Below are 19,650 nucleotides of genomic sequence, written 5' to 3' on the forward strand. Positions count from 1 at the left end.
TGCTCCCCGTGCAAGGGCCTAGTGCCCCTGGCAAACCCGATCCAGAATCTTCCATTCATGGAGGATCCCACAGGTGACAGGCCAAAGAACCACCTCTGTGACAAGCTGTCCAGTGAAGTCAAGAAAGCGAAAACTAAAACCAAGGCAGGAAAAGCCAGGTGGCAGCTTGTGGCTTTATTTAAGCACACAAAAAATGTGCATTTGAACTGTCTATTCATTTTCTTCACTGCGCAGCCTGGCGTTGGGATTAGTGACTCTGATGGCCAGCTGGGCCGCTCTTTCCACGATGGCTTTGCGGTTCTTGGAGGAAACGTTGTGGGCAATCTCCGCACAGTAAGATCTGGAAGAGAACCAAGCACAGGGGTGAAGAGCAGGCCCAGCCCGGCAGACACCTGGGAAATGCACTCAGGGGTGCTGAACGAGGCCCACAGACCCCCAAATCCTGGTGGGAGTCGCTTTCCTCAGTCCTCACTATGGCTTCGTGAGCCACCTCGGTTTTAGATGAGGAAACCAGGGTCCACAGTGGTGGACGCGAATTCCCAGCTCACACAGCAAGAGACTGACACGTCTGGGAGGAAGCAGCCAGACTCCAGGTTCAAAGGCTGCCCCGCACACCCCAGCTGACCCACCAACTCCAGAACCTCAGGGTGCTTGGCTTTGTCCATAGTCCTGGGACTTGCAAAGTGACCAAGAGCAAAATCCAACAGTCTGAATAGAGCCAAGAGTCCCCAGTTGGATTACCGAGGACAGAGCCCAACCCGCCATTCCTCAGAGCTCTCAGAGCCACACTTTGAATGAGGACGCAACCACTCCAACAGCAAGCAGTGAAGGCAGAGAGCTCCTGTGTCAGAGAGCAGGGCCTGATAGTCACGCTTAAATGCTTCATTTTCAGGACATGTCTATTGTACTGCACTTTTCATCTGTCTTCATTTTCCTCAAATGCTTTAGGTCTTTGCCACCTGCATACACAATAGCTGCATACACAATAGCCACAGTGGATGCACCTACTGTTTTAAGGTGCAGCACGTTTCCCTCACGGCCACACAGCCGTCAGTGAATGGCTGTCTTGACGCCTGGTCCCAGCACTCTGCCGCCTTTCCACATGTGTCCCAACTGTATACTGCCTCATCAACCAGCTATATAAGCTTCCCTGCTTTGGTTTTAAACACAAATGCCCAAAAATGGAGATTAAAAAAAATATGCTGACTTCAGGAGGTTAAATACTGCGGCTGCTCTTGGAAACAAGATGGTTTCAAACAAGATGGTGCACACGTGGCCTAGTGATCAAGTGCTCCTGGCCTCGGTTTCCGGTCAGTATCCCCACCCTGCCTAAAGAAAACCCTGTGTTTGGGTACTGAGTTGTAGCTGACCAACTGGCCGGATGGTCATCGCCTGCCACTAAGGAGAGCTCTGGGAACGCGCACAGATTGCACCAGTTAGCCACTCTTCCCCAATTTCCTCAAGTGTCAAGGGCCCCTCCCATGACAAACTGCTCTCATTTCCCTGCTGTAGTCCTGACTGCAGCAGCCCAAGTCTCCCACAGAGCTTGCCCAAATGCCTAACTTGCATCAAAACGTAGAACCTAGCACCTGTGTCCCTCCACTTTGTGCAAGCCCTTCTCTCCACCCACAGGCCTTTTTCCCAACTCCAGATGGCACCTGGCTCTAAAGCCCTGACCCAGGCAGGCGGCCGCTCTTCCACCTCAGTGGCCAGATGACTCTTGCCACAGCACAGATGGAGGTGTCCCCTAGGCCTGAGGTTGTGAGTGCTGCAGTGGAATGAGCAACCCCTCCGCACGGACCCCATAATTGCTGCCCAGACACGCAGACTCGTGAGCCCTGCAGCAGGAGGGATCCGACTCACTTGTTACACATGAGCAGCACCTCCAGCTCCTTGACGTTGTGCACCAGGAACTTGCGGAAGCCACTGGGCAGCATGTGCTTGGTTTTCTTGTTGCTCCCGTAACCAATGTTGGGCATCAAGATCTGGCCCTTGAACCTCCTCCGCACCCGGTTGTCGATCCCTCTGGGTTTCCGCCAGTTGCGCTGAAACAAGGAAGGTAAAGGTGGGTTGGTCTCTGGGCAAACTGCCAGCCTTTCTTTTTAAGGAGAACAAATGAAAGAGAAGATGCGAGACACTAGGTGCCCTTGGGTAACAGGACTTCCTCCTCCTTTGATGGGGGGAGAGAAAAAAATTCCTAGATTTACCCACCGGAAGTGGAGACCCACACTCTCACTCCTAAGCAACAGGAAGGTCAAATAGAGCAGGCTGAGATGTGGGGGGGCTGTGTCTTTGGGGAGATGAAGGGCACGGGTGTCCTCACTGTTCTGAGGACATGAGTTTTCACAACCAAAAAACCAGGGACAATCTCTGTCTGGGTCTCAGCAGTCCTAAGTCCACCTCAAATATGTGGCATAAATCTAAAAAGTTCTCGAAAGGCCCCAGGGCAGCCCAGGGTCTGTTATTTAAATTTAGTTTACTCAGCAGGAGCCCCAGTGAGACCTGGGGAGACCCCAGTTCCTATGCAGAGCTCTCAGGCCAACCACAAACCAGCTCACCTGTCAAAAGCTGCTCAGACCAGCTGAGGCCACACTCCCTCCTGCACCCCAACACTCACACCCACCCCAGAACCACATACGTACCTTAATTTTGACATATCGGTCTGACTGGTGCCGGATGAACTTCTTGGTCCTCTTTTTGACGATTTTGGGCTTCACGAGGGGTCTGAGGGCAGCCATGGTGCCTAAAAGGAAAATGGAGATCCCCGCTAAAGCAGAATCCTCCTGAGGGGCTCCTGCCCAGGGCTTGGCTGGGACCTGAGTGGTGTCGCAGAGTGTCTTCCAATCACCAGTTACTGAGCAAGCTGGGAATGGAATGGGTGCCTCTGCTCGGCTTGCTCTCCCTCCTGTTTCCGAAGCTGGCAGAATACTAGGCACTCTCCAGATGCGATCTCAGGAGGTCAGGGGTCACCTCAGCCCCCCAGAACAGCTGACTGAAATCAAAACTGAACCCAAGACCTTCTCACTTGCAAAGGATAGCAAACCCCCACACCCCGAAGTCTCCCCACTCCCAGATGGTCTTTTAAGCCGTGAGCCCTCTTCTTATTTGCAAAATGCACAAGACATTGGCACACTGCATGCCTGCCCAGTGCCTGGCACAAAATAAAAATGTTCAACAAAACAATTCCTGAAGGGTGCTGCAGCCCCGATACCCTCAAAAGCATGCATAAAACCACTCTGCACCCCCAAAACCAGCCAACCTGAGAACCAGATTCTACCCAGGACTGTCAGTTACCGTCCCCAAGGTGGTCTTCCTGGCCACCCCATCCGTCTCTACCACAATCCTTTCCGTCACTTTCATAGCCATCAATTCACTTTGTCCCCCACCGCACTAGGTGCCCCCTAGCACCATGCTCTCCTCGAAGGTAAGGGACCAGTGCCATTTTCCAGGAATCCCGACCCACTACGGGAGTTTGTTAATGACCGATCGAATGCACTGAAGGGTCGTCTTTTTGTTGACAGTCACTCAGGGCCACAGAATGGAATCGAAGGGGCCTAGGGCGCGACAATTAAATAAGTGCACAAGGGCACTCTGGCCAGCGCGCGCGGTGACCCGCAGATCCCAGCCACGAGCTGTCACCCGGGACTCGGGTCGCTCCACGGCCCCCAGAGTCCGCGTAGTCTGACCTCAACATGCACCAGGAGTTGTCAAGGATCAATCAAGCCGTCCGCAGGTCCGACTGGCCCAAGGCGGCCTCCGTAAGAGAGCAAGCGGCCCTGGGAGGCAAAGCGCCATCACCGCACCAGGCCGCTTGGCTGTTCCCATGCACGTCCCAGGAGGCCGGCAGAGACAATACCCACAAAACCGACCAAGCAAAGGAGGCGGCCTTCTCACCAAGGGGTGAAGGGGCCCGGTGGTCACCCCCCAAATGCGGATGGCGAACGATTAAGACTCACCGAATACGAATGGCGGCCACCTCCGAAGGCAGCGCCGAGGAAGAGAGAGGAAGACGGCGCGCAAGGGCTGATGGGACGTAACCTGAGGGTCCTGGAAGGGAAAAGGTGGGCACTTCCGGCTCCGGGTCCTTCGAAGAAAATAAGGACGTGTCCGAGAAATAACGCTACAAAAATGCCCAGTGCACCTGTGTTTTACTGGACACTAATATGTAGGAGTAAAAGTGGAAATGTATTTTCCCTTCCCTCCGGACTACATGGAAAATTTGGGAATGCTTTCAGAACCAAGACCTAGGACGGGGATCTACTTCCGCCAGAAATAGAAGCCAAAACCAGCTTTTAGACTATTTCCGTCCGCGTTTCTTCTCCCGGAAGTGCGCCTCTTAGTGGTCAGGAGGGAACAAAACAGTCACTTCCTAATAATTAAATCCAGAAAATGGTCCTCCCTAGCTGCAGGGGTTGGTTCCAGGATGTCACCCCACCCCATAAAATGGCCTAGTATTGCACAGAACCTCTAGCTGTATATTTTAAATCATCTCTAGATAACTTCTAATGCAATGTGAGTTCTATATAATTGTATTGTTTAGGAAATGACAAGGGGAATAAACAGTAATGAGGCTGTAGCCGCTCACATTCCATGGGATTTCATATCCTTATCACAATTCTAGAAGGTGATTCTATTATTTTCTTCATTCAACATGGGGAAAGCAAAGTTTGGAGATTTGACTCACTCTCAAGTGCACCCTTCTAACCATGTGTCTCTCCTGCCCAGTTTTAAAATTGTTCTTGATTTGTTTTACGTAGCTTTTCTTTTTAAGATCTTCATGAGAATCAAATTCAGGAGGAAAACAAACAAAAAACCTTGGTTCTGCCACTCAAACACAATGCAGATGTCCTTGGTGATCTTGCTAGTAGTTGTTCCAGGAGAGAGACTGGGACAGACGCTAAACCAGATTGTGTTAATGACTGAGAGATGAGGGGAGGAGAAAGCGGTGTGTGTTGACAATGTCACCAGGAGATTTTTGGCTGTGAAGAGGAGTTTGAGGAGACCCAGAGACTGGCAGTGTCTTGTCTGGGATCACACAGCCGGCAGGCAGTAGGGTCAGGGCTGTTATGTCTCTGGCTACCCCACATCGTGAATGATGTCACCCTGCAGCTGTGTGATGTTCAGTGGGATTGGGGGGCGTGGGGACACATTGCAGATGGCTGCCTGTGGGAGGCCTGTCATGACAGGGAGGGCTCATGAACATGTCTCTAGTTTCCAAAGACCCAGGATATTTGGAAGCAGGAGCCCAATGGCTCAGTCTTCAGGGATGAGGATCATGCTATCATCTCATTTAACAGCGGCGGGACATGAGTCTCATCCTGCCTGTGGCTTCTGGCGTGCACTGACATCCCATGAGGAGAGGCGGGAGGTGCCATGTCGTCATTGCTGTCAGTGTCCCCAGCCTCCATCTTCCTGAACACCCCTCTGGCCAACTGTGTGACTCTCCGGGGACATATCTCCCCTCTGAACACTGGGCACCCTGTGACCCAGGGAGAGCTGGCTGTCAGGATGGCCTCCGGCCTTAGCCTAAGCAACTCCATTTTAAACCAAACCTGTAGTCTCACCAGGCACGCCACCGAGCCCCCAGTATGTCACCCAGGCGCAGCCTGATGAAAGCAAGTCACCTTCCGCAGCCCTGGTAAGACTCAGAGTGAAGTCCCTGTCATTTGTCTCCACCCTGATAAGAGTCAGAGATGAGAGATCAGGTCAGATGTCCTGACCCTAGAATGAAAGACGTCACCAAGAAACCCAGTAACAGCTGATAGGGACTGAAAGGGTGGGCAGATGCTCCCAATTTTTAATATAAACATGGGAGCCAATGAACGGACATTAGAGCCGGCGACACTGATGCCCACAGGCAGGGAACCCTGAGGACGACCTGGACGGACATGCCAGCTCTCCTCACCCTCTGCCTGATCCTCTGCATCGTCCTCAACCTCTACAGCAACCTCTTGACCCTGGTGAGGACAGTGACTGCTCCCAGGACAAGCCTCTATCGGTCCCTGTTGTGGTCACTGAGGTCTGAGTGCGCCTCGGCTGGACTTCAGGCCCCAGACTCCAGACTAGTGCTAGGGTTAGCACTCACACTTGGCACGCGGAGGGAAGGCGTGTAACAGGTCGGTCGTGGTTAAGTGTGTCGACCTAGAATTGTTGGCTGTGAATGGATCATGCCTGTGGCAGTGCCCAGCATTAAGGACTGTCATTCTTTGGGGCTGGGGACAGAGCTCAGTTGGTAGGCCCTGGGTCCCATCCCCAGCAACACACACACACACGGACCTATAGAGTGGAATCGTGTTAAGTGACTTGAGTGAATATGCACTGAAAAGGGCAGAAGCTTGTGGACATTCTTTCTCTCTCTCCTCGACTGCGGATGTCACACTTTTGCCCACTGGGACACTGGCCCAGGCCATCTCCCTGAAATTATTTATTTTTTCTGGCTCTTTGACACTCTGGGTCTGTGGCGCAGGCCCCTGGCTGTCCAGGTTGCTGGCTCCGGGTGGCTGTGGCGGGGACTAGCTGATGAAGTACACCTTGGTGCAATCATAGTGGACACGGGTCATGTCACTGGTGTCCCTTAGGGGCCACCATTGGTTAGGGTGGTGGATGGCTGGGTAGACTTGGGGCTTGTGTCGGACATGACTGAAGAGGGCCAGGCTGCTCTCCTGGGCCACGGTGGGCAGGTAGAGCCGCAGCTTATCCAGCAGATGACCCGGCCAGAAGGAATTCGGGTGAGTTGTGGGGGAACCACTGGGGCTCTTCTTCTTCAGCCTCCTGGGGGACAAGAGGACACAGGGAGGGCCGTCAAGGGGGACAGGCTGGGTGGACGTGGAGTGCCCCCAGGTCGGGTCAGCAACGAGCACCCAGAGGCCCACAGAGACTGTCCTTTCCTGAAGGTCACACCTTAAGCAGGTGGCTTGACCCCAGCCACGGACACTCTAGATTGTTCTGTGATTTATTTATGTGCTGAGGTGTCGGGCACAGGACCCAGGCCTCCTGCTGCCCAGGCCCGACCACTGAGCCGCACCCCCAGCCCCATGCAGGGTCATTTCAGGGTGGAGTTTGGGGTCCAGCCTCTGGGGCAGGGGTTCAAGTCCCCGCTCTACCCTTTACTAGGACTTTGAGCAAGAGCGTCCACCTTTGTGGACATTGGTCTGCTCGTCTGTGATGTGCATGTGCTGAGAGCAGCGGCTTCGTGGGCTTGTGGAAAGGACTCAGATGATTGAACTGTGGACACTTCCAGAAGCAATGCCTGCCTGGGGCCCTCTAAGTGCTACTGTCCCTATGGTCCTGGGCACCGAGATCCCATGCTGTGCCAGGAGCCCTGGGCCTCGTGCAGAGGGGCCCAGCCCCAGGCCCCTGTCCTGGGGGACGCCAGCTGCCCTCCCACCAGGTAACAGAGCAAGGGACCAACCTGGCAAATTTCTCAAAGTCCGTGAAGCACATTTTCTTCGTTTTGAACATTTTCCTAATGGAGGAGAGAGAGGGAGAGAGAGGGAGGCATTCTGTGAGGAGAGGGACATCCGGGCTAACGGGGAGCAGGCGTGGGGCCGTGGGGGGTGCACTCCTGAGGCTCAAACCAGGGGAACACGCTGGGGCTCAGCTCCCCAGACCTGGCCTTGCCCCTGGCCTGCTGGGTGACAGGGAAGTCCCATCCTCTCTCTCAGAATGGAGGACCCTTGGTGGTTAGCAGCTGCTGAATCTCAATCCTTGTGGCCACCCCGACTCCCCTGCCAGAGCCCAGGCCAGCTTTGTGGACAAGTGGCTAAAGCCTGAGCCTTCCCAGCCTGGGCCAGCAGACATCACTAACTGGTCACTGTGCTGTGTCCCACCAAGTCTCCATCCGGGGCCAGATGTTTTTCTGTCGTTTGTTTTCTAGGTGCTGGGGATGGAGCCCAGGGCCTGCGGCTTGCTGAGCACACACCTTACCTCTGAGCCACCCCCTGCCCCTGCCCACAGAATCCTTTATAAACTAAGGAGCAAAGGACAGCCAGTGTCCCTCCTTGACCTGGGGGACTGTGCCTTATCCCTGACACCCGGGGCCCATCAATGGACAAAACTCCCTTTCCTTCCTGAACCCCTGGGTAGGAACTGGGGCCAGCCACCTGGGGACTGGAAGGCAGTCGGGGTCCTGGAGGCCACCACTGCCCGGCTCACGCTGCGCTCTTCCCCCCCAGGCCTCCCTACAGCTCTGGAGACGCCTCTCGGGGCAGCGTGAAGCCACCCAGCACCTGTGACTGAGTGCGACCTGGGTAAGGACGGGGGTCTGTCCTCGAACCCTCGGGGTGTGGCAGGAGCTCGGGTGCCCACTTTACAGATGGAGATGCTGAGGCGCCAGCAGCAAAGGTAGAAAGATGAGGATTCCACCCCCGAGCAGCAGGGCGAGAAGGGAAGGCCCCAGTGTCCTGTGACTGGGAGAAGGTGACCCCCCTGGGGGTCTTTCTCTGCGACCTTGTGAGTGGGCGAGGCTGTGCTCAGGAGGGGACGAGGGAAGGGAGGTGAGGAGGCCGGGACTCAAAGACACGGTGATACTGGGGACTGGCCAGTCTAAGCGAGCCCATTAGGTGGGGTATAGACACGGGCACCCAGTACCAGTACCCAGTCACCCAGTACCCAGTACCCAGGCCCTGTGGCTGAAGGGCTGGCAGCGGGGCCCGTGGCAAGGGCAAGAAGAAACAGATCTGGAAGGAAGCGTGCCAGACCTCTCGGCCCCAGACTTCTTGAAGCGCTTAAAGGGAGCCATTTTCGGGGTGATCTTCCAGTCAGAGTAGAAGCCTCCGGGCTGCCGGATGGGGCGCACCTGGCCCTTGTGGAAAATAATCTTGTCTCCAGGGTACAGCAGAGCTGCGAGCGGCAAGACAGACAGACAGGGCCATCAGGCCAAGATGGTCCCCGTAGCTAAGACTTTGGGGTCAGATGAGGCTTAAAAAATATATATATTTGTTGACATTTTTACTTAAAAGATGTTTTCTTTCTTTTTTTCTTTTTATTATCTATTTTATTTTACGTTTTTAGAGGTAACAGATGTCTATTACCTTGCTGGAGTTAGTGGTCATATGGGTATATGCACGAGTCCAAACTCATTGAATTGTATACACTAAGTGTGTGAAGCTTTGGTTTTGGTTTTTGATATATCAGTTATACCTCAAGAAATTATTTAAAAAGAGCTGGACGTGGTGGCGCATGCCTGTCATCCCAGTGGCTTAGGAGGCTGAGGCAGGAGGATCGCGAGTTGGAGGCCAGCCTCAATAACTTAGAGAGGCCTTAAGCAACTCAGTGAGACAGGGGATAAAATATTTTATATCTTAAAATATAAAAAAGGGCTGGGATGTGGCTCAGTGGTTGAGTGCCCCTGGGTTCAATCTCTGGGAAGAAGAGAAAGAAGGAGGGGGAGGAAGAGGGGGAAGAGGAGGGGGAGGGGGAGGAGGGAGAGGGGAGGAGGGAGCGGAGGGGGAGGATGGGCCCCAGGGGGGAGGGGGAGGACAACATGAAGGAAAAGGAGAGGAAATAAGAATCCTCTTTCAGGCTTAGCTGCATGTTGGACCTCACCCTCTGCTTTGGAGCATGTTCACAGTGACCTGTCCCTCGTGGCTCCTCCCCTGGGGGGCAGGTAAGTCCACTGCCCTCCAATCCCCCAGCAGGGAAGCTGCTCAGAGCAAGTCGCAGGGGACCAGTTGTTCTTTTTTTCTGTTTGTTCGTTTGTTTTCTCTCACGTCAGGAGACACAGGATATTCTTAGCTAAATTATTCTGATTGCCTCTGACAGTTGAGTACATATCCAAAAATATTGATGGTGGGAGAGTGTGTGGGTGGCCAGGTTTCTGTAACTTGGGGCGCTGAGGAGCTGTGGAATCCCACTCCAGCTCTGTGCCTGGCTTTGCTTATTATGCTACTGTTTCTAGTTTCCTGGGCTGTTGTGGTGCGATTCTTTTTTTTTTTTAGATGCAAGCTGTCTTTTTTAATTTTGTTTTTACTAATGCAAACAACTTTTTTTTTTTTTTTTTAACCTTTGGTGCTGGGGACTGAACTGCATACTCTCTGCTGGGCGAGTGCTCTACCACTGAGCTACACCCCCAGTCCCAGTCTGGCCTCTGACTGGGGATCCTACTGCCTCAGTTTCCCAGGTCATTGGGATCACAGGAATGTGCCACTGTGCCTGGCCAATCCTGTGTGTGTGTGTGTGTGTGTGTGGCATTGAACCCAGGACCTCATGTCTGCCAGGCATCTGCTCTACACCTGCAGACCCCAATATAACAACACATTGCTAGCCATAGTCACCCCACTACGTAATACAACATCAGATCTCTGTCCTATACACATTATTTCACTTTCTATTTTTAAATGATAGTCAGTTCACCCCCAAATTGCAAAAAAAAACAGTGAACAAGGCTGGGGCTATGGCTCAGTGGTAGAGCACTCGCCTAGCATGTGTGAGGTGCAGGGTTCGATCCTCAGCACCACATAAAAATAAATAAGTAAAATAAGGGTATTGTGTCCATCTGCAACTAAAAATATATATTTAAAAAAAAGTGCAGAGAGGGTTGAGCCCTCTCCAACTCCCTTCAGTGCTCATGGGGCATCTGGCTGTAATACACGATCAGGAAAGGGCCCTGTGTGGGCAGTGTGGCTCAATGGATAGGGAAGGGGATTGCTATATAAGGGTCAGCAAAGGCCGAGCCTGGCTGCACTGGGACAGCACAGGGGACAGTCGCAGGAGAAGCAGGAGGACTCCGCCAAGACTCATGAGGTTAATTACATCTATTCTTAGGGCTTGACTCTGTCTCACAGATATCCTTGGGAGAGTTTCTCTGATAAAGGCAGAACGTAAAAAATACTGGCTCAGGCTCAGTGGCAGAGTGTTTGCCTGGCAAGTGTGAGGCACTGGGTTCGATCCTCATCACCACATAAAAGTAAATAAATGAAATAAAGATATTTTTAAAAAATACTGGGGCTGGGGATGTGGCTCAAGCGGTAGCGCGCTCGCCTGGCATGCGTGTGGCCCTGGTTCGATCCTCAGCACCACATACCAACAAAGGTGTTGTGTCCACTGGAAACTAAAAAAAAATAAATATTAAAAATTCTCTCTCTCTCTCTCTCTCTCTCTCTCTCTCCCTCCCTCCCTCTCTCTCATTCTCTCTTAAAAAAAAAAAAAATACCGGCCCAGGGTCTCCCCCTTCCTGCCAGTGTTGAGCTGAGCTTGCCCTAAGATGGCAACACATGTGAACACTTTATGTTCTAGAAAAAGCAACAGACGTTCCACTCTATACTGGTTACTTGGGGAAGATGAGGAGACTGAACTGTAAGAAGGTTTCGAAGAAAGGGAAGGGAAGATGTACAATATTAACATTTTCAAAAGGCACCCCGATTTCTTTTCTCTCTCTCTCCCTCGCTGCACCCCTTTTTGGTTAGTACAGGGGCTGGAATCCAGAGGTGCCTTACCACTGAGCCACATCCCCAGCCCTTGTTATTTTTTGAGACAGGGTTTCACTAAGTCGCTTAGGGACTTGCTGAAATTTTCGAGGCTAGCCTCCGACTTGCAATCCTCCTGCCTCAGCCTCCTGAATTGCTGGGATTGCAGGTGTGCGCCACTGCACCCAGTTCCTTCATGTTTTTAAAGTGCAGAGACAGGGTCCTGCCTGCTCATTTCATAAGTCATCAGGGAACGGGCGCCCCAGCTCTCCTCCCTCCTCCTGCCCAGCGCCTGCCCCGCAGGCCACAGTGGCTTGGCGGGGTGACTTCTATCTGGAGAAGGACAAGCCCTGGGTGATCACCACCCTCACCCTGCCTAGGGAACTTGGCAGCTTCCTGAGGGCCAGCCGCTGAGCCTCACCTCTCATGAGGATGTCCTCCGTCAGCGGGAGGCCGTAGGACTCACAGAGACTGCAGCACTGCAGATAGACCAGAAAGACGTCCTTGCGGGCCTTGTTGATGAGCCCCTGCGTGTCCCCAGGGATGGTGGACGGGAGGCAGTGAGCTTCAACCTGCTCCTTCCCATGGTGCACCGGGTGAGAGTACTGGACGGAGGGGAGGAAGGGGGCACAGAGGGAGGCTCCCCTGTCTGTGTGCCCGGGACCTTCCTCCTGGCCTGAAGGCAGGAGGAGGGTCTTCTTCACCTCCCCCCAGAGGTCCCCAAGAGGGGGAATGGAAAAGCAGCTGTATTTCAGGTTCCAAGGACAGTGACCTTGAAGAAGAACCCCGCATGGTCAAGGTTACCCCTGAAGAGCCCTTGAGTTGAGCCCACGGTTGTGTAACACGCACGGAAGGGCATGGTACAGACGCTCTGGAGGAGTTCTATTGAAAAATGGCTCAGGAGGCTGAGGCAGGAGGATCACCAAGTTCAAGGCCAGCCTCAGCAACTTAGGGAGGCGCTAGGCAACTTAGCGAGACCTTGCCTCAAAATTTTTAAAAAGCGTAAAGGATGTAGCTTAATGGTAAAGCACCTCTGGGTTAGGGTCTCGCTAAGTTGTCAAGGCTGGCCTCCAACTTGCGATCCTCCTGCCTCAGCCTCCCAAGCCTCTGGGATTACAGGTGTGCACCAGCATGCCCACCTTCTTCTTCACAGTTTGCAAGGCAGGTATGGTTCTTATTATACAGGTAAGGGGCGGTGGGGAGCTCAGGGAGGTGAAAACACCCCTTCCAAGGGTTCTTCCATCCAGCAGGGTGCAGGGTGTTTGAACCCAGCCTGGCCCGTCCCCAGTCCCCATGCCCTTCCGAGCCTGGGGGGTACCTTGTACTGCTGCTTCTTCTCGTAGTACCGCCTGTCCACCTCCTCCATCTCCTCCAGGGTCATGGGCCGTGCCTCTGTCTCCACGTCCACCTCCGGCACCATCAGAAGATCCATCTTGGGAATGGTTGAGTCCTTTTGTTTACGGATGGAGCTCCTGAGGCAACTCTTCTCCTTATCCACGTCTAGTCGGAGAAAAGAGACAAGGAGGGAGGGACTGAGAGGCCGCTGGCCAGGGAAGCAGGCATCCAGTGACACTGAGCAGAGCCAAGTCAGCCCTCGGCTCCCGCGCCACGTATTTGGTCAGCGTCCATCTCAGACACGCCCCGTCGAATGTCCCTCCTTTCCTCCCTGATGGGCCCCTCATCTCCCTACTCCACCTCCCCAGCCTTCCTGGTGACATTCTCATCCTCTGTTGCCCTGTTCTACAGGTGGCTAATAGGACCTTTAAAAAAATAGAAACCATGCCATGTGCAGTGGCCCACACCTGTCATGCCATAGCTTGGGAGGCTGAGGCAGGAGGATCGCAAGTTGGAGGCCAGCCTCAGCAAGTTAGTGAGGCCCTGAGCAACTTAGCAAGACCCTGTCTGTAAATAAAAAATAAATAAATAAAAAGGGCTGGGGGTGGGGCTCAGGGGTTAAGGGCCTTGGGTTCAATCCCTGGGACCAAAACAGAAACCAAAAAACCAACCAAAACAAAAAAATCAAACCATATCACCTCATTCCCCTGGCTTCTCACTGCACTGGAGCCCAGAGCCTTTCTCACTGGGCCACAAGGCCCTGTTAGAATATGGCCTTGGCTTTGGCTGACCCATTCCCGGCTGTTCACCCCTCACCCACTTCCCATGGCCGCCCTGACTGCCCTCTGTCCTCCAAGCCTCTCCTGCCCCAGGGCCTTTGCCTTGATAGTTCCATCTGCCTAGGACGCCTTCCCCTCAGACTGACCTGACGCTGGCTCCTCAATCCCTGGTCAGCTCCAGTGCCTGCTTCTGGGACAGGTCTTCCCCGGCCACCACCCTCGGACTCTGTCCTACTGTCTTCAAGCCATGGTCACCTTGTGTAACCCTTGACTCGTAGGCTCTTGAAGGTAAGGGCTTTGGCTTGTTCACGGCTGTGTTCCCAGTTTCTAGAACCGTGCGTGGCACATAGTAGGTGCTCAGCAATATGAGAATAAACGGGAAAATCCTTTGCTCCTACCCTGATTCTGCCCTCACTACCTTATACTGACACGAAATCTGGGCCTTACTTCCTTCTGTTGAGACTGTGGACAGGTGGGCATCTAGAAATGCGAGCACTTCATCCTCGGGTCCCAGGTGCCCAAACTCTTGCCTCTTCAGACAAAGCAAGGGACACCCAACTCTACCTACTTGCCCACTGACACTACTACTTTTTAAATTTTTTTTTTTTGGTGGTGGTACTGGAAACTGAGCCCCTGAGCCACATTCCTGGCCCTATCTATCTATCTATTTATTTATTCAATTTTGAGCCAGTCTCACTACATTGCCAAGCCTGGCCTCTACCTTGCCATCCTCCTGCCTCAGCCTCCCCAATCACTGGGATCAAAGATGGCTCATGACTACTGTGAGGATGCTCAGGTTCCCTGGGCTCTGACGGGATGGAGGCCCTGCTCAGGAGGGGACAGCCGCTCTGCAGGGCAGCTTGGGACTGGGGAACTGGGGATGGATGTTTGGAGGGGGCTCCCCCCATACCAGCAAGGATACTGGGCAGCCCACTTGGTGTGACGGGGAGTTAGTCCTGTCCCAACTCTTCACCTATAGGAGGCGACCCTTCTGCTGCCCTTGGTAGGGCTCCTGCAGGTTGGATCTCAGGGAGGGTGAGGAGACTCCCCGCAAACATGGAGGAGACTCTGGGGCCTCCTGCGCCATGCTCGCTCCCAGGACGGGTGGGGTATGCGCCGTCTCTTCTAGTGCGCAGGGTGCTCTTCTGCCCACTCAGAGACCACTGCTTGTAGCTGTTGGCCAGGTTGTCCATGGTGATGCTATTGTGCCTCCCCAGAGAGCTGAGATAGATCACGATGTCCTCCACCTCCTGGCCACTCAGAGGGACTCCGGCCTCAGGAGAGAAGAGGAGACACCCAGTCTGGCAGGCTCCCGTCCAAACACCCTGCCCTGCCAACCAAGGCCTTGCCAATCTGGTCCACCCTCCAGCTCCTCACTTTTGGGTAGAGCCCTTTACAGTTCCCTGCTCTCTGCCCGCAAACTTGTCTCCTCCTCGCAAGCCCAGGCCACATGCCGCCATCTCGACAGAGCCAGGCCCTGGGACCCCACCCTTCCTTGTACCAATCTCCATGACAGCATTTACCAGGTAGGTAGGAAGCATGGTTTCACCTTCTGTCATCCTTGTTGACAAAGAGCACCCAAGGCCCCCTTAACTGAAGTAAAATAGGACCAGAGACAGTGTACACCTGATTCTTTTAAGGACAACGAGCAACTTTGGAGGGATATAATGCTTGCCAGCAATACGGAAGGTTCTAGAAGTTTTAAAGGAAATATAATTGTGCTCCTCAGTGTCTTTAGATAATTGTCATTGTCCACTGAAGTCACCTTAAACGGAGATCAGGACTCTCTGGGTGCTAAAGGATTTAGTATTTTGCCTTTTTGTTTATGGGGATTAAAGAGTCTCACTGAGCCACATCCCAGCCCCGACACGCGACTCCTGACCCCATGACATGTGACTGGCACGACTGAGGAATTGGATGTTTAATTTCACTTATTTATCATCCATTTATATCAGAGCCAGTCAGAGTGGAAACAGGGAGAAGGTGGTCTGTGGGCCGGGTGCGTCACTGAGACGTCCTCAAGAAGGCCACACCTTGGGCCATCACAGAGGGTCTGAGTGAGAAGCAAGACCCGGATGTGATTCCTACCCAGGACAGGTGGAGAAGGTTCTAGAAGGTTCAGGAAGCAGGATTGAAGGCCCAGCTCTCTCTGGGTTCAGTTCTGGGGTCTGATGGGCTTAGTTTCGGGTCCTGTGTAGGGTCTTTTAAGGTCACACTAGTGCAGGGTTGGTTTTTTTTTTTTGTGGTGCTGAGGATCGAACCAGGGCCTCACACATGCTAGGCCAGCTCTACCGCGGAGCCCCAGCCCCTGCCCTCCCTGTGTCTACTTCTGAGCTGACCCAGAACCTGGGGAGAGGGCCCGAGGGGAGGTACAGCCTCCTCCCATCCACTGAGGCCCAGCCAGAATTGGGGGCTGCTCACTGCCTTCAAAGCCATGATGAACTCCTCCCTGGAGATCCTCTGCTTCCAATCCCCATCTGCCTTGTGAAACAGCTCCAGGACCTTGACCTTGTGGCTGCGCAGGAAGGAGTACATGTCTGACAGTGCGGGGGGCTTGGGCAGCCGGAGACGGGGCACCGATTTTGGAGAGGCTTTAACGGGTTTTACCTGGAAAAGGCCAGAGAGAGAGAGGCAGAGGGGAGAATTTAAAGGAGACGGACCCATGGGACGCAATCTCCAGGAAGTCCCATGGGAGACAGAGGCTGAGCAGCTCTCAACAGACAGAAGATGGAGAGCAAGGGAGGATGCAGGGCATCTGTGTTTTGCTGCAGAACACATGGAGACTGCTTGTGTGAGCCTCGGTTTCCTCATCTGGAACAAGAGGCTTGGACAAGGAGCGCTAAGATTTCCCTCATATGCACATCTCTCCCGTCATGAACACAGCCCCAGGCCCCAGGCAGGTAGGCAATACTTTTTTGGGGGAAGAAATAAAGGATGCTGTGAATTAGATATTTCTCTACTTACAGATGAGGAATCAGGCACAGAGAGGTAAAGCGATGTGCCCAAGGTCACACAGCAGCTACAAAGCTGCATTTCTAACCCAAGTCCAGTGTTTATTCATAGATACTGTGTTGCTGGGAGAAAAGTGTGGGTTAGACCCATGACATTTGGGCTTTGGCTATGATAATAGCAAGGATTGACCCTGAAGTTTCTAGTTCAACCAACCCAGGGAGACTGCAATAATAAGAAAAATGTCAACCACTGATTGAATGCTAAATATTTCTTGCTTTAAGTCACTTTGGGGCAACTTGTTATGGGGTGACAGACACACCTCTCTTTCTGGACCTCTGTTTGTTCCCCTGTGAAATGGGTGGAAGCATCCCCCTCCCGACCAACCCAAGGGATGAAAAATGACAACACATCCCTAAAAACTTCACCGTTGTCATCTGACACAGGGGACAGCTCACCATGGCGGCCTTGAAAGTACGCAAGGCGAGGTCCCTCCGGGTGTCAAGCTCTCTGTGGATCATGTGCAGCACCTTGGCCTCTGAAGGCGTGATACTGGGTTTGTTCTCCAGCCACCGCTTCACGTCACCAAACGACTCCAGCTCCTTCCGGAGCCTCAGCCTGCGGTTCAGCCAGGTCTTCCTGTCCTCGGGCTGCCCTTGGATATCACCATTTTCTAGGGCTTTGTAGCTGGGGACGGGTGGTGGGGGTGGCGTGGGCGGGAGGGTGGGATCCCTGGGCACTGGCTCCTGCCTCTGAGGCAGGATGATGATCCTCCGGCGACTCTCGGGCAGTTGGAAGTCCTTCTGCTTGAACTGCCGGAAGCAGTGCTCAATGATGGGATCGGAATCAAACAGGTTGCTGACATTTCCCTCAAAATCTAACAGCTTATCCTGGTAGATCCCTTGGGAGAAAGTCAAAGAAAAGTTCCTTTTTATGGATTTTTTTTTGATGTGATTGGCACTCACGATGGCAGGCACCAAGCTAAGGATTTTACCCACTTTCTCTAACGAACTCCTTTTCACCTCCAGCCCCCCATTGATACTCCCATTGGATATCAGAATGAACTTGGAAGAATGAAAGTCTGATCTGATCCACTCATCGCAGGTACCACAGCACCTTTGGGAGCCTGAGTGCCTGGATCTGAGTCCTGGCCCTGCCCCTTCCTGGCTGCATGATCTTGGGCAAGTCACTTGACCTCTCTGGGCCTCACTTTCTACATCTGTAAAATGGGGATAATTAAAGTACAACCCTACTGGGTGGTGGTGGTTTTTAGAATCGCACAGTTGATGAAAGTTGCTTTGTATGTGACCCGAGTTTCCCGTTCTGAGATTTGCTATGTCCTCTGAAGGGCAGAGGAGTCCCTAAAGTCTCCCCCTGGCTGAGTACTTTTTATTACATGTTTTATAGTCCAAATGTCACCCTGGTGCCTACCCACCACACCTTCCTCATAAAACTGCATCCTAAAGTTCCTTGGGGTCCTGTTGTCCATCAATAGGAAAGCAAGACAGGCTGCTATGTGACAGAGGCTGCTGTCACATAGTCACAGGTGCAGACTGTGAACATGTTGCCTCTGGATTGAGGAGGAAAGCCCTCAGAGGTCCATTCCCTGCCCAGGTCTGAGACTCTAAAATGTCACTGGCAGACTTTGCTTCTTTTTGTACCCCCCTGGGGTACAAATGTCTCTGCATGACATTGTGTCTAATTGTGGCTTCTAGAAAGGACATCCTTAGATTGATCCAGAATTGGTTTCCCAGAAACTCCTACCACTTGATCCTACTCCTCCTGATGGATGATCCAGAAAACACACTTGCTCCCATTTTTCTGGGAAAGTCTGTCTGGACATGAATGTGTTCATGAAATTTTCCTCTCTTGGCTTCTGATTCAAATCTCTGGCTAAGTCTCATGTCACCTCTCTGGCCACCATTCTTGAGACCCTGTCTGTCTCCCTGCTCAGCCCTTAAATATTGGTGTTCTCTTCTTTTTTTCAGAGAATCTCCTCTGCTCTCGTGTTTTGATGACCTTCGTGCCAAGGACACCCATACCAATATTTATGATCTGAAACCAGCCCCTGTTCTATACATCCAGATGCTTCTAAGACATTTCATCTGGGTGGCTTCCAAGGATCTCAAGCTCAGGAGTTAGGTGACAACCAACTAAAAATGAATTTGTCTCCATGTCCCTGGGTCCAACTAGCCAGGTCCTCTGGGCTAGTGTGTGGCTCTTCTTCTCCTTCTGACTTGGGGAACTCCTTTTTTACCTTTAAGGCCTGGTGTAGATTTTTCTAGCAGCTTGGAACTGTTCCTCCAATGTCCCCTACATTCAGCAGATCTCTTACTTCTGGGGGACACCCCTGAACCCCACATTCACCTCTTCTCATTCTGTAATTATCCATTTATCTCTGTCCTCTTGAAGCTGCAGAGGTTTGCCAAGAATTTAGCCTGCGGTGACTGTCCTCAGAACCTTGAAGTTTGGAGGTGTCTTCCAAAGACTCCACCAAGCAGGCTGCAGCATGGATATCTCAGAAATGCACATGACGAGGGGCCCTGACTCTCTGGAAACCCCTCACCCAGCAGGGACACGGCACAAAGAGATCTTGGTCTGTCCTCACCCTCACCCCCACTTCTACACGTCAGGGTGGGGGACTGAGGCTTCCTACAGACGACATCCTGGAGGAAGTCAGCCTCGGACTTACGCGGCGGCTGCAGAAACAGACTCTGGTAGATCCTGAAGTAATAGTCCAGGGTCTCGCGTCTGGGATCCGGGGTGGGTGACACAACGTCTGCGTTCATCGGGGCGTTGGCTCGTGGCAGGAGCTGGGGCTCAAGGAAAATCTCTCTTGGGTTTCAAGAAAGGCGTGCTGCTTTGCAAAGAGTAGCAACAACCCGTTGCCATGACAACCGACGCCGGGAGCTGATTGGCCCAGAGCGCCCAGGTGGGAGGAGCGAGGGGCGTGGCCGCCCGCCTTCCCTCTCAGTTCCTTTTGGCCCGTCCTGGTCCAATCCTGAATTTGCAGGAAACCAATCGCGGGCTTCCCTGCAAACTAGGTCTGGGCAGAAGTCCACGCCTTCAGTTCTCGGGTCTTCTCACCCTAAGAAGAGGCCCTGCGAGCTCCGGGGTGTCTGAAGCACCCCTCAACACAGCGTGCTGGAGGCCGGGAGATTCCATTTATGCGGAAACCCAGG

The 19,650-nt window shown here is 53.1% G+C and overlaps 2 protein-coding genes across 2 annotated transcripts; both read right to left on the minus strand.

The window, feature by feature from the left end:
* Window positions 1–154: 154 nt before the first annotated feature.
* Window positions 155–4,067, minus strand: RPL32 (ribosomal protein L32). The gene is made up of 4 exons (XM_081275991.1): window positions 3,957–4,067; window positions 2,643–2,743; window positions 1,864–2,045; window positions 155–340 (listed from the first exon to the last, which is right to left on the minus strand). Exons 2-4 carry the CDS (start codon window positions 2,736–2,738, stop codon window positions 211–213), a joined length of 408 nt encoding a protein of 135 aa, XP_081132117.1. The 5' UTR covers window positions 2,739–2,743; window positions 3,957–4,067; the 3' UTR covers window positions 155–210.
* A 2,300-nt stretch (window positions 4,068–6,367) lies between these two features.
* Window positions 6,368–19,547, minus strand: EFCAB12 (EF-hand calcium binding domain 12). Its single transcript, XM_081276288.1, has 9 exons — window positions 19,161–19,547; window positions 16,927–17,369; window positions 15,941–16,126; window positions 14,637–14,793; window positions 12,724–12,905; window positions 11,827–12,010; window positions 8,700–8,841; window positions 7,412–7,465; window positions 6,368–6,771 (listed from the first exon to the last, which is right to left on the minus strand). The coding sequence occupies exons 1-9, from the start codon at window positions 19,255–19,257 to the stop codon at window positions 6,513–6,515; spliced, it is 1,704 nt and encodes a 567-aa protein (XP_081132414.1). The 5' UTR covers window positions 19,258–19,547; the 3' UTR covers window positions 6,368–6,512.
* Between the last annotated feature and the right edge of the window lie 103 nt (window positions 19,548–19,650).

Source organism: Spermophilus citellus, assembly GCF_964194105.1.
Source record: "Spermophilus citellus genome assembly, chromosome: 19".
Classification (NCBI taxonomy): domain Eukaryota; kingdom Metazoa; phylum Chordata; class Mammalia; order Rodentia; family Sciuridae; genus Spermophilus; species Spermophilus citellus.

Coding starts and splice junctions, on each gene's coding strand:
- RPL32 (XM_081275991.1), bottom strand. CDS start 2,738: ATGGCTGCCCTCAGACCCCTCGTGAAGCCCAAAATCGTCAAAAAGAGG. Junction 2,046..2,642: donor ACCGATATGTCAAAATTAAG/GTACGTATGTGG, acceptor TCCTTGTTTCAG/CGCAACTGGCGGAAACCCAG. Junction 341..1,863: donor GTGCTGCTCATGTGTAACAA/GTGAGTCGGATC, acceptor GTTCTCTTCCAG/ATCTTACTGTGCGGAGATTG.
- EFCAB12 (XM_081276288.1), bottom strand. CDS start 19,257: ATGAACGCAGACGTTGTGTCACCCACCCCGGATCCCAGACGCGAGACC. Junction 12,011..12,723: donor AGAAGAAGCAGCAGTACAAG/GTACCCCCCAGG, acceptor CCCTCCGTCCAG/TACTCTCACCCGGTGCACCA. Junction 6,772..7,411: donor GACTTTGAGAAATTTGCCAG/GTTGGTCCCTTG, acceptor CTTGTCCCCCAG/GAGGCTGAAGAAGAAGAGCC.